Raw genomic sequence first — 14,851 nt, 5'->3', positions numbered from 1 at the left:
TCTGTGGCTTCCCTTTTCACCCTGTTAGAGAAGTTTCTGGATGCGTATAGGGATTTGATTCTTAGTGTGTTTCTGAGGCCATAATTACATCTGAGATGATTGTTCATCTTTGTTGTGAATCTGCTGGTGGATGTGAACTGCCAAGAGGAGCAGACTTTGGGTTAAGTGCATATTTCCTTAAGGGCTACATCACCAAAACTCCCTACATAAAATCTAGGTTTATATATAAAATTTAGTTTAAAAAGCAGAAAATCTTAGTTAAAAATGTAAAAAAAAGACAAGGTGTATGATCTTGTTCAAGATCTAGCTTAGAGGGTTAAAATTTATCCTTGCCTGTTAATTCCAAGGTGATGGCACAAGGATATAAATACATTATCCTCATGTTGTTGCATAAGCCGCTCTAAGCTAATCATCTATCTTTCTGCAAAGTGTTAAAGGATCATGGAACTTACTCTTTTTCATTTTGATATACATTTTGTGTCTGGAAAATGGAAATAGCTAGAGAAAGAATGTGAAAACATGCTGAATAAAGAGAGGTAAAAAATGATGTTGAGGGGAGGAAAAAGCCTCAACTTCTTATCTTTTATTCTCTTTTATATGCAAATGTACACCTGCTAAATACTTCCAGATCTACAAATAAAGAAAATATCTGATGAACAAGTGCTTTTAACCACCCACAACAAGAGCCAGATAAACATGTGATTCACAGCCTCTAAGGGGCGTCTCTATGTCTGCAGCACAGTCTGCCCACTGCTTTTGCAAAAATTTGTAAGGAAAAGTAGAAGAGCAGGGCCTGAACAAGAAATAACACAAAGAGATGCAAACAATACTGTCACTGCAGCTAGGGAAAATGACCTTGCACAAAGAACTGGACACCTTCAAGCAAGGGAGAATTAGGGCTATTATGGTATGAAACATGTAGAAACTTGAAAATTAAATACATTTGAAATACATTTTCTGTCTAATGAGTTTTCCTCAGTGTATTTTTATACTCATGATTTTTTTAACCCTTTATTTGGCACTAGATGTGTTGCTGATGTAGCAAATGCAGTCATTTTTATAAATGAAAATAAAAACGTTAGGGTATCTTTTGTAAATTAATTCAAAAGATAAATATCACTTAAAATCAAGAAGTCATTTGTTCATTTGTTCAATAATGGGGTTGTGTGAAAATTAGAAAAATAGTAGGATATAGGACCTATGACAATTCTGAAAATGCAGAAAGCACATCTATGTTTAAGATTTTATTTTTTTAAAATAAAGGATTGTATGTCTTTGTGAAGATAATGCCCTGAGAAGATATGTAACAAGAACCACTTTTGATACTTAAACCTTGTGCAACAGAACCAGTAATTCTGAGTTGGTAAGGTCACAGCATCATCTCTCACAAAGACGATAAAAATTCCTCATTGACATGAGTTACCCAGGTCTGCCTTAGAAAAATGTACTCCATCACAATCTTAATTTCTAGGAGAAATTTAACAACTAAATAAACATAAACTTTGTGAATTAACTTTAATAAATTCAACACAGCTCTGCAGGCATTACTTTTTAGGTAAAGCTATATTCATAGCTTTAAAAAGATTCTTAACACTGGACCAATAGGCAACATCATGATAGATGGAGAAAAGATTGAAGTTGTCAACAAGTTCATCTTACTTGAATCTACAATGAACACTCTTGGTACCAGTAATCAGATCAGGAGACAGTATTACTCTTGAAAAGTCTGCAGTCTGGTACCTCTCCAAAGTACTGAGAAGCAATAATGTCAACTTGAGGACTAAGGTACACCTGATTCAGGCCATGATCTTTTCAATCACTTGCTATGCATCTGAAAGCTGGGCAATGAATAAAGATGACAGAAGAAAAACTGATGCCTTGGAACTATGGTGTTGGAGAAGAGTTCTAAATATCCCATGGACTGCCAAAAGAAGAAACAGATATGTCTTGGAGAAAGTGCAGCCAGAGTGTTCCTTGTAGGACAGGATGATAAAGCTTCATCTTAACATTCTTCAGATATGTTGCTAGGAGGAGTTATTCCCTGAAGAGGGACATCATGCTTGGGAAAGTGGTAGGTCAGTGAAAGAGGGGAATACCATTAACCAGATGGACTGACACAGTTACTGCTGCAATGGGCTCTAGAGTGTTAGAAATTGTGAGGATAGGACAGGATTCAGATCTGTTGTTCATGGGCTGCAATGGGTTGTACCTGACTTGACAGCACCTAACAACAAGATATTCATCAAAGGGTGCTCTGGTGGCTTACTAGTAAGGATTTGCTCTGCTAATCCAAAGGTACATGGTTCAAAGCCAACAGCCTCTCCTCAGAAGAAAGGTGGACAATCAATCTCCTGTGTAATTTACAGCTTCTGAAAACTTGCAGGAGGGTCAGCTATGAGCCAGTTTTGACTTGATGGCACATGCTGTTGTGGTTATGTGCCATCGAGTCACCTGCAACTCATAGTGAATCTATGTACAACAGCTCTGAAGCCTGCCCTGTCCTGAGCCAGTTTCACTGACTCCAACACACCTGTCCCTCATTGCCCTAGTTACTGTATTAATCCATCTCATCCAGGGTCTTCCTCTCTTGCGCTGTCCTTCCACCCTCCTGGACATGATGTCCTTCTCCAAGGATCAGTCCTTCCTGGCCACATGCCTGAAGTACGTCAGAGGGAGCTTCAAAATCCTAGCCTCCAAGGAGAAACTTGGTTTCACCCTCTATAAGGCAGACTTACTTGTTTTCTTCATGGCCCGTGGTATGTTCAAGACTCTCCTCCAGCACCACAACTCAAAGGCATAGATTCTTATTCTGTAATTCTTAGTAATTTTCCAGCTTTCTGATACATATCAAGTAATTGCCAAGACCATGGCCTGGATCAGTTGCACTTTTGTCTCTAGACTGACATCATTGCTTTTCAGTACTCTGTGGAGAGGTGCAATCTTTTGATTTTCTGACTGCTGGTGCCAAGAGTGCTGACTGTGGAGCTGAGTAAGCTGTAATTGTTAACCTCAATTTCTTCTCCATCTATGATGGTGCTGCCAATTGGCCCAGTGGTGAGAATCTTTGTCTTTTTGACATTGAGTTTCAATTCATATTGAAGACTACACTCCTTCTCATTTTCAGCAAGCAAGGTTGTGTCATAACAATAACATATTCATAGTGCCTGCCCTTTATTACTGTCATGGAACTTTAACTTTTCAAAGTATGATAATCTTGATCAGGGAGCAATATTTCCCCCCAAAACGCAGTATTTTTATCAATGTGTACTTAACAATTTATATAATGAGTAAAAAAGAATGACAATGACAGTAATGTTACGATCATTATCATTATTTATAGTAGACAAAAGGAGCTCTGGTGCCTTTATATTAAGAAGCTGCAGTGAAATCCAAAGACACAATATTTGGGTCCACCAGTTGCTCTGCTGGAAAAGTTGGGCATTCTCCTTCCATGTGATTTATTGCCCCTGAAAACCCAGCTATGGGTAAGTTATGACTCTACAGTACTCAACACAACAATAGTAGGACCAAGGAGCTCCTCTGGAGCAGTCACCAGTCACTGGGAGTTGCACTACTCACATCTTTAGTGGTTCAAATCCATCAACAGTTATGAGGGAGAAAGTTAGGCAATCTTTTCCTGTGTAATTTTTTGTTGTTGTTACATACCACTGAGTTGGAACTGACCCTCCAGAGGATTTTCAGAGGTTGTAAATTGCACATGAGATGGTCCATCTATCCCCTGAAGAGCAGCTGGGGATTTAAACTGCTTTCCTTTGGGGTTAGGGCAGAGCTCCTTACCAACTAGGACATCAGCACTTCCTCCTGTACATCTACAGCCTCAGATATAAATTTACTCTCACTTAACAGCAAAGAGTGATTGTCAGACCAGGACTAGTTAAGGAGGCTATATGGAAGAAACTTAAAACATGAAATTCTTCCTTTCCTCTATAATGGAGTGTCTCTCTAAAATTCATGTTCATCCAGAACCTCAGAGTGTGGTAGTTGGAAACAGGATCTTTGCAGATGTAAGCAGTTAAAGATCTAGAGATGAAATAACTTTGGATTCTGGAGTGGCCCTAAATCCAGTGACTGATGTCTTTATATGAAAAGGAGATGACGGAGAAGAATGTCATGTGAACATGTGAGTGGAGATTGGAATTTGGAAAAGGCATGCAAGACCTGTAGGGACTATGCCCTGCTTACACCTTGATTTCAGACTTACGTCCTCCAGAATTGTAATGAAATAAAAACCTTTGTTCTAAGCAACCCAGTTTGAGGTACTGATCCCAGATTTAACAGAAATATCTGAAGTTTGATTTCTTTTCTCTCTCAATTTAAGTCCCCTGTGAAACTGAAAAGCTTTTACAACATGACCTACAAGAGACTGCCCAGTTTTAAAACTTCTGGCCAATAGTTTTCTAAAGTTGGGGTCACCTGGGACACATCTCAAAGGTGTGGCTTGGGCATAGGCATACCTTAAACTCCACACAGATTTCACTGTGTAAAATAACCCCAGGCACCGGTGAACTCAATTCCTTGAACACAGAGGTCTCTCTTCTTTGATAAGGGTTGTTTTGTGTTTTGGTTGTTTGTTTTTTTTTTCTCCTTTAAGGACCACATATTTGAAAACAACTCCATCTGCACTGTAGGAGCAGGAACACATTGCTATCACAAACAGTAGGGAGCAGTTCTCTTCAATCAAACATTTAGCCCCTGACACACAGCAGAGACCTGATGATACAGACTACAATGGACACTGGCAGCATGGCGCGGTTTACTTGGTTCTATACAAACTGGAGTGCTCTGTCCATGGAACAGCAAATAACAAGTCTTTATCGACAGTATGCACTTAAGCAACAGGACAGGTGAAATAAACAGAGCACGTGGCACCTCGGCACTCTGAAGTTATCACTGTAGTCTTTTCCTCTCAAGACAAATGTAGTCACCAAACAAAACTTGGCCTCTGTATGTTTCTAGCTCTTTTCCAATCTATTTAAAACTAGGGCAATAATGTTTTGGGAAGCACTACTCAGAACTCAAATTACATCCTTAAAATCCATGCTGACCTCCTAGAAAGCTCCTAAATGGAAGTAGCTTCCTAAGGCCTTGAAGATTTCAGCTTGTCAAAGAATATCAATGAGGAATGGCACAGTCAGACAACCACTTTCAACACAGCTTGACCAAGAGAATTGGTGTCAAAAGAGTGAGAGGCTGAATGGACATTCTTAGAGGATTAATCCTCTTGAAATAAAAGCTGAGAGCCCTTTTCACATGGAGCTTAAGGAGATAAGTTTTGCCAGGATGGGCACGTGGGGTGGGAAAAGTACTGGTGGAAGGAATGACTGAAAGAGATAGTTTACTGGCCTGAATCAACAAGCATTTAACGGAATTTCCATAGTACTACTCTTGTTTTTAATCACTGGCACCCTAGTAAAGCACAGGTAAAGCATGTGGCTGCTAACTGAAAGGTCAGTGGTTTGAACTCACCAGCCACTCCAGGGATGTCTGTATCTGTAAAGATTTATAGGCTTAGACACCCTGTGGACAGTAGGTTCGACTTCAGCGCAGTGGTGGTGTTTTGTCTTGTACATTTGTGTCTTTGCATTTTCAATCATTAATTTGACAAATTCCTATTATGTGCCAAATATTAAATTGGAGGCTAGATTTTTATTAAATTAGCATGAATTGTATAATTTGATCTAATTAAAACTCACTTAGCACTGAAAAGTAAATCTGGTGTGAATAAAAGGAAAATTGTCAACATGAAAGAAAACTGAAGAGTATTGCAAAATACAAAGGGAGATTTTCTCTCAAAATATTGATACTCAAACTCATTGCTGTTGAGCTGTAACTGACTTATAGATGACCCTGCAATGGGTTTTCAGGAAGCTGTCAATCACATGAGAGGAGACAGCCCATTTTTATCTTCTGGTGCCATTGTTAAGATTCAAACCACTATTGAAGTGCCTCTTTTAGGTCAGTAACATAACTCCCTATGGACTATATCACCAAATATCACTATCATTCTGGCATAGTATCTCAAGGAAACACTGATTTGAATATCCTACTACTTGCACGTGGTCTCAAAAGCCTAGATGTGCTCAGCCTTGCCCAATTTATAAGGGGCATATCTTTCTACTTTTTTCTCCTCTCCAAGGGTTTTTTTCTTTTAAATTTTAAATTGTTTTGCTCACAAAGTTCATATACATTGTGTTTCACACTATTCTTCATTCATATTGTGTTTTATACCATCATTCCCACACATTTTGTTTTACAAAATCAATCACCACTGGACCCTGCCCATCATTACCCAATCTTTTCACATTTCTGCTAAATCCTTCCCATTTCCTTCACTCCCTCCAGTCACCAAACTGTGTAACCCCTACTCATCCTCACCTCTCTTTTCCCACCCTTTCTCCCATTGGGTCCCCATACATGTTTTACTACTTATCCTTCTATTTTTACAATAATGGTTCCTATGCAGTATTTGTCCTTATGAGATTGAGTTAGTTCACTGAGCATTATGTTCTCCAGTCTCTCCCAAGTTATGTATTTTTTTTAATAGTTGATTTTTTGAGTGTTGCATAGTATTCCATTTGTGAAAGCATCACAATTTCTCAATCCATTCAATTGGAGTTGGACATGTGGGCTGTTTTGATGTTCTTGTGATGGTGAATATGCTGCTATGAACACTGGTGTACAGATTTCTGCTTTTGTCTCAGTTCTAATTTCCTTAGGGTATATTCCTAGTAGTGAAATAGCTGGGTCATACAGAATTTCTATGTTCAACTTCTGAGGAAGTGTCAAACTGTCTTCCAGACTGGTTGTAGCATTTACAATCCCACCAACAGTGTATGAGTGTTCCTACCTCTCTACAACCTCTCCAACATTTCTTTCTTTCTGACCTGCTAAACTTTGCCATTGCATTGTGGTTTTTTATTTACATCTCTCATATTTCCAGTCATTTTGGGCATTTCTTCATGTGTCTGTTAGCCATGTGAATGTTTTCCTTTGCAAACAGTTTTTCCAAGTCTTTTGGATTGCTACATGCAGAAAGCTAAAACAAGACCCACATCTCACACCACACACAAAAATCAACTCAAGGTGAATTAAAACCTGAGAGTAAAGCCCACAACCATAAAGTTCATAAAAGGCAAACTGGATTCAAGCTTAGGCCTGTCTATGGTATAAAAAGACTGCCAAATATAGCCAGAAATGCACAATCTGTAGAGGATAAAACTGATGAATAAAGCCTTCTAAAGATGAAAGCAAACTCTATAGGGAAAAAATCCTTCCTTAAGGAGAATGTTTTGGGGTATAATAAAATAAGAAAGGGAAACAGAGATATTAGAAAGTTGGCACACTTGCTTCCATTGCTATAGAATGAGAATCACTCTCTTTTACTGACCATCTACTTTTCCAGGCATGATGTCATTCTCCACAGACTAGTCCCTCCAGATAACATGTCTAAAATACATGAGATTAAATCTCGTCATCCTTGGTTCTAAGGAACACTCTGGCTGCATTTCTTATGAGACATATTTTTTCTAATTTTTGTAGTCCATGAGATATTCAATATTCTTCACCAATACCACAATTCATAGGTATCTGTTTAACCACCTAATCCTACCAAAACTACATTTCCAAATAATTATGCCTAAATTTAAAAAAAAAAAAAAAGCTAAAAAAGGGATGTTGATCAAGAATTCTGAGACCAAAGTTGCTGCAATAACAGACACAACAAAAGTACTAAATCAAGTTGAGGTGCTGCAGGGCCACAGACAAACTTGAATTTCATGGGAGGTTTGGTGGATGGGAGCACAGAAAGGAGTGTGGTGGTAAGGACAAAATGTCAATACTTTAACAAACTAAATTATTTCATATTTATGAATTTATTTTAAACATCTATATTTTGGCCTACTTATTATAGGCACAAAACATTTTTTGTAACTACAAACTATTGATAAATTAATGTTAGATTATTAAAATTAGTTTATTTTAAAATTTTCACAGCAAATTGTGCTTATTATTTCTAGGCACACTGCACTTTTTTCTGTATGAAGAAAAGAAAAAACATGAAATAACAGTACTTAATTAAGAAAGTCTGTTAGAAAACTGACATTTGCATTAATTTTGGAGGGAAATTCATTTCCTTTCACCAAAGAGAAAAGTGTAAAGAATATATGCGAAGTGAAAAAATAATGGGCAACTAAGTCACTTCCCACTTCTCTTAGTAAGGTCCAATGTTAATGGAAATAAATTCAGAGATCATTAGGTAAGTCTATACCAAATGTAAATGAAGGGAGAAGGATACAAATGATGTCTTGCCCATCTACAGTTTGGGATCATCTACATTTCCCCTATTAATAAAATTAGGAAAGGATCCTGTCAGAGTTTTCTTAAAATGAAGAATAAAAGTGCAATAAAAATATCATTGGGACAAATGTTTAAAAGAAAGCTCTATTTTTCAATGAACTATTATCTGGAGCAGAAGATACATAATAATTACTCTGTTTAAACCATTTTAAAAAACTTGATTTCATCAATGAAATTTGAGCTTTAAAAATGAATCATCATACCATGAAGTGCACTGCCATAAATAAAATCTATTCTCGAAACACTGTACAACACAGATGCATCTAAAGGACATTTTACTGAGGGAAGCTAGTGACAAAAGAACAAATACTGTATAAGACCATTATTATAAAAGGTTAAAAAAAAAGAAAGAAAAAAGCTAAAGAGAAGTTTATACACAGAATCATTCTTGGATGATTACCAGGAATAAGAAGTGAGGGAGAAGAAAGTAAAAATTACCAAATAGGTAACTGACATATATTTAAGATTAGGGCACTCTGGTGCCTTACCGATAAGGAGTTGTGCCTCCAAACCCAAAGGCACGTGGTTGGAATCTACCTTCAATAGCTTGCTGCTCTGAGAGAGAAAGATGGGCAATCTCCTCCCATGTGATCTACTGTCTCTGAAAACTGGCTGCAGGGTCGGTCGGCAGTGAGTCAGTTCTGACTCGGAGGTACATAATAAGACAGATGAGGGAAAAGGCAAAATATGATAAAGAGAAGACCAGCACAGTATCACTAAAGCAAGAGAAGACACAGAGGTATAGAAGGATTAAGTACAGGGAAGATGTGAGGAAAGTGTGATTTCCTTGTGGATATAGAAATTAATGCTATAGAGTAAAATGTGTATGAATGCTTGAATGAAAAAAACTAATGTACTCTGCAACTTTTTTTTAAGAAAGCTAGTGCTTTTAAGCTTCTGCTTAAAAGTAACAGTAAAACTCTTGTCATAACCATAATACCCAATCATATATTGAAGGTTGCGCAGCAGAGTGTACTCGGGGTGCAGTGGGAGATTCTATACCAACAAAATAATTTTTCTTTTACTTTTCAAAGAGAAGTGCGAACTAGGGGTGGGGAGGGAGAAAAATGCAATAATGAATGTATGGAAATCCAAAATCTCTGTAAACGTTCATTAAAATTAATTTTTAAAAAAAGTAACAGTAAAACTAGCCCAGACACTGATGCATGCTGTGGCATACAGTTGGTATACAGTGTATCTGTGTATAAACACTGAAAGTCAGACTTTTGGATATCTAATGATATGATATAATATACCACTTTACAAAAGATAATCTAATATATTTAGATGTATGATACATAGAACTCTGTTCAGACGTCTGCTGTTAATACTCTCAAACTAAAACACACAATTATATTATTCAGATTCTATCTGAACAAACCAAATAAAGCATATGCTTTACACATATCTTATGAGTCTTGATGACATCTTAGTCATCTAATTTTAAAATTATATGAGGCATAAACAATTGCAACACTCTCAAGTATTAAAAGAAAAGAAAAAAGTCAGTAACATCTGTAGTTTGTCATAAAATGATGGACTGTCTCCATGGTGAACAACCTTTCCACACAGCACAGGATAGGGATACTCACAAGTACAAATATATAACCTTATTAGGAAGAATTCAATAAGACATGATTATTTTCCACCTTAGTTCATTCTAACATAAACTTACGTTTACGATTTTATGGTTAATCGCCCACTCCAGTATAAAAGTGGGAAAAGATGGGCAATCTTCTTCCAGGCAATTTATAGCCTCTGAAAACCTGCTAGAGGGACAGCTATGAGTAACCGCTAACTTGATGGCATACAACTACAACCAGCATATAGTGGATTATACTTGCTTTTAATGGGACCACAAACCATTAATCTAGGTTTTTTTGACTACATAAGATTCAATCCAGTGTTTGAAACTCATTGGCGATCTACAACTTTTACCTGTGATTGGAATCTTTCTTGTCATACTTTCTTCCTTGCTCTCTTCTCTGTAGCCTGAAATGTCTAAAATTTAAACACATGATAACAAAAGTTGACAAGTTCTGTTTTTCTTTAAAAGCCATAATTTCTTTTACTTTCACTTCTTCGCTTCTCTTCTGCTTCTAACTCTGAGGTACCTATGTTATTTTAATGCAAAATAAATTAGTCTATCACATTTTAATGACATTTAAAATAAGCAAGCATCAAATCCTACACATGTGTATCAATTTCTGAATACATTCTAAGTAACTTATATGACCCTTGGAAATACCATTAGTCTTTACTGTCATGTTTAAAAATGCTAAAATAATTACAATTTTTAAAAGTTTATAAATTATGAATATATTCCTTTAAGTAGTAGAAAACATTTTATAGTACTTCTGCGGAATCACTGTCATCTTTGTAGGATGATAAAAACAATCATCAGCCAAGTGATTAGTTCGATTAAAATTTTATAACTTATCAAAATATTTTATTAGAGATTCATCAGAACTACAAAAGACTACACACAGGTTTCCTAACCCTTTTACACTAAACTAGATGATATACACTTCTTTGAATGTAATAAAAATAAGTAACAGATAATATACATTATAAGAAAAGCTATTCTCTGATCTTAATTTATAGATTATACTTTGAGAAACAATGTCATGGAGACTCTGAACGCATTTTTTGCTGTGGACAGACCTTCTAGCAACTGTTACCTTGTTCTCCTGTATGAACACTGTTGAGCCAGAGGCCGAGCTTTGCTTCTTTTATTCCACCATTGTCATTCAGAATAGATGGCAAGCTGCAAGATGATTCATTACTGTGAATAGATGACCTCTCCTCACATTCTTCTGTAAGAGCCTTTTTCAATAATGCAGTTGCCTACAGTGTTTAAGAGAAAGTACAAAGAAATAAAAATGAACTGTAGCTACATTCCGCTTGGCCTCAAAGATTCAGTCTTCAAACACAATTTAAGTTATGATTTACTTGAGATTTAATTTGCTTCCTGGATATTTAGCTGAAAATAAAGTGTCTTTAGTATGAATGAACATCTAACATCTTATTATTTCCCAATAAGACATATTTACAACTTATTTTGAGGACTGAATCTTAGGCAACGCAGATGTGTAGTACTGGCAAAGTATGCATAAGAGGCATGTTTTTCCTCCTCAATCTAGTTTGATTCATTCTCTTGTGTACATATAAAACTTAAAACCCCAGACTCCTTTTGTTGTTGAGTTCTATTTAGTTGGAACCAACCCATAGCTGACCCTCCAGCAGTTATTTGTGGAGATTGCCCATCCTTTTCACAAGGAGCAGCTGGTGGCCTCAAACTGCGTACCTTCAGGACTGCAATGCAGTTTCTTACCACCAAGCCACCAGAGCTCCTTCAGACCACCTTTCTTGAAAAATTATTTGCTTTTTCATGGTATTTATTGTTCTCTGTGCAAGTAAGACAAAATTGGTTTGATTGGAAAAACAGATCTAGAAAAATATTTCATGATGTCCCTAAGTGATCCTAAAACTTTCCTTAAAATGAATAAGACTGCAGAAGAACTGGGGTTAAAGAGGATGCACTAAACAAAAAGAGAACTGTTGTTTTAAATTAGAATCTCAATGAGGGCAGAGATGGTCTGCATTATGCTTCTAAGACATAAGCACCATAATTCAAAGGCATCAATTCTTCTTCTGTCATCCTTAGTCATTGTCCAGGTCTCTGATGCATAGCAAGTAATTACAAAGTCCATGGCCTGGATTAGGCACACCTTAGTCTCTGGACTGACATCGTTGCTTCTCAGTACTCTGGAGAGGTCCTTGACAGCATATTTTCCCAGTGCAATTTGTCTTTTGATTCCCTGACTGTTGGTGTTGACGGTGGAACTAAGCAAGCTGTAATTGCTACCAACCTCAATTTCTTCCTCATCCATCATGGATGGATGATGGCCAATTGGCCGAGTGGTGACAATCTTTGTCTTCTTGATTTTGAGTTTCAATCCATATTGAAGACTACAGTCCTTGACCTTCTACAGCAAGTACTTCACGTCTTCTTCAGTTTCAGCAAACAAAGTTGTGTCAACCACATAATGTAGATTCTTGATGAGTCTTCCTCCAAACACATGTTCAAAGTTTGTGACAGAAAGCTTCACAATCTTTACATGAATGGAACATATTGGCTATACATCTTTCTTTTTTAAAAAAAATTTATTATTAATTTCAATGAAAATTTGTAGAGACTTTGGATTTCTATTCATTCATTCTTTGTTGCACTTTTTGCCCCTTCCCAGCCTCCTCCCTAGTACACTACCCTTTTGGAAAAGTAAAATAAAAATTATTTCATTGTTTACAATCCTTTCCCCCAGGTCCACTCCACTATATGGCCTTCACTCTGGACTCCTGTCATGACAAAAATACCTAATAACATATCCCTTTTAAACAGTTTTCTCCCTCATCTGTTTCAATGCAGTATACATTATTGAACTCATCTTTCTCAGTCTCCCCCCAACCCCGAGGTCAGTCCTGTTTTACAACAGTGGCACCATGCAGTATTTGTCCTTTTGTGACTGAGATACTTCACTCAGCATAATGTCCTCCAGGGTCACCCACTTTGAAGAATATTGCATGAGTTCCTTGTTTTTCAAGGCAGTGTAGTATTCCATTGTGTGACTATACCACAGCTTCTCTATCCATTCATTTGTTGATGGGCACTTAGGTTGTTTCCAACTTTCTGCTGTTGTGAACAAAGACACAATAAACATGGGTGTGCATATATCTGCTTGTATGTCAGTTATGGTCTCTTTGGGGTATATTTCCAGTAGGGGAATTGTTGGGTCGAATATTATCTCTATTTGCAACTTTTTGAGACAGTGCCATACCACCTTACACAGTGGTTGCACCATTTTATACTCCCACTAACAGTGTATAAGTGTTCCAGTTTCTCTACAACCTCGCCAACATTCTTACTGGGGTGAGATAATATCTTATCGTTGTCTTGATTTACATCTCTCTTAGAGCTAGGGATTTTGAACATTTCTTCATGTGCTTGTTAGCCATCTGAATGTCTTCCTTGGTGAAGTGTATGTTCATATACTGTGCCCAATTTTCTATTAGATTATTTACCTTTATCTTGTTGTGGTGCTCAAGTATTTTAGAAATTCTAGATGTAAGTCCCTTATCTGATATGGCATTACCAAATACTTTTTCCCAGTCTGTGGCTTCCCTTTTTACCCTGTTGGAGAAGTTATTGGATGTGAATAAGGATTTGATTCTTAGAAAGTCCTATTCATCTATTTTACCTTCTCCTGGTTGTAGGTCAGCTGTACAACTTTGTAAATTTGTTCATTGTTTTGGTGGTCCATTGTATAGTTAATATTCTTATTTAACATTTCCAATTCTTCTTCAATCTTGCTTTTTAATTGCCCACCTTTTACATGCATATGAGGTGACTGAAAATACATTGAGATTGGCCAAGAGCACCTTAAACTTCAAAGTGACATCTCTGACTTTTGAAGAGTTCTGTGCAGTACATTTACCCAGTGCAATATGCTATTTATGTCTTGACTACTGCTCAGGGGTATATTTAAGGTATGGTAGGCCTGGCTTATATTCTGGACACCACTCGTATGGGTGCCACTGAGTACTTTCTATTATTTTGCCTTGCCTATTGTTCCACAGTGGACACCTAGATGGGCAGTAAGATGAAGTGGGCAGAGTAAAGCACTTGCACATATGCAAGTCTGACATGGCATAGAACAACATTTGGAGCCACCATAAATATGAAAGATGCCTGATTGAGGCAGTTAGAAAAGAAGGGAAATGCATTTCTGTTATCACATCCCCACTAACAGTGTCTATTCATCTTGAAATCTCAGGGGTTAGAGAAAACAAGTGCAACTTGTGGGGAAGAAGGCTTTTGCAATTTGGAGATTGCCATGGGTGCTCATTATTCTCCTGCATCCCTGCTGCTGCTTCCATGGATGACAATTGTAAAATTAAATCCTTGACAACTGTAATTTTTTTCTCTGTTTATTATGATGTTGCTTGGTTCAACTGTAAGGAGTTTACTTCATGGTGAAGTGTAACCCATACTGAAGGTTTTTAGTTATTTACTATGGAATTGGAACTGACTTATAGCTATGCGTCTAACACTTTCTCAGAGGCAGTAAATCACATGGGAGGAGACTGTCCATCTTTCTCCCACAGAGTGGCTGGAGGATTCAAACCATGCACTTTTGTGTTCGCTGCATAACTCTTTACCTAATCCACCAGAGCTGCCAGAGGTTTGTTTTTTGTTTTGTTTTTTTTTAATTTATACTACAATGAAATGTGGGAGGAGCTAGAGTTGGAAAATCAAAAGGGCCGAACTCGTTCAGCATTTCTTAAGCTCAAGGAACTGAAGAGCAAATTCAAACCTCGAGTTGCTACAATCAAGGATGCTTTAGGCAGAATGTTAAATGATCCAGGAGGTATCAAAAGAAGATGGAAGGAATATACTGAGTCATTGTACCGAAAG

General features: G+C 37.1%; 1 protein-coding gene across 1 annotated transcript in view; it reads right to left on the bottom strand.

Annotated features, from left to right (window-relative positions):
• LOC102870725 (centrosomal protein kizuna-like) overlaps positions 1-14,851 on the bottom strand; it is a 342,509-nt gene that overhangs the window by 84,377 nt on the left and 243,281 nt on the right. The window contains exons 8-9 of the mRNA XM_006895665.1: positions 11,058-11,223; positions 10,315-10,377 (exon numbers count right to left, since the gene is read on the bottom strand). Of these exons, the coding sequence (XP_006895727.1) occupies positions 10,315-10,377; positions 11,058-11,223 (229 nt within the window). The remainder of the gene's footprint in view (positions 1-10,314; positions 10,378-11,057; positions 11,224-14,851) is intronic.

Source organism: Elephantulus edwardii, unplaced genomic scaffold, assembly GCF_000299155.1.
Source record: "Elephantulus edwardii isolate Elephantulus edwardi_28Jun2011 unplaced genomic scaffold, EleEdw1.0 scaffold00172, whole genome shotgun sequence".
Lineage (NCBI taxonomy): Eukaryota > Metazoa > Chordata > Mammalia > Macroscelidea > Macroscelididae > Elephantulus > Elephantulus edwardii.
Note: the sequence above shows the minus strand (reverse complement) of the source record. Positions and strands in the feature narration are given on the sequence as shown.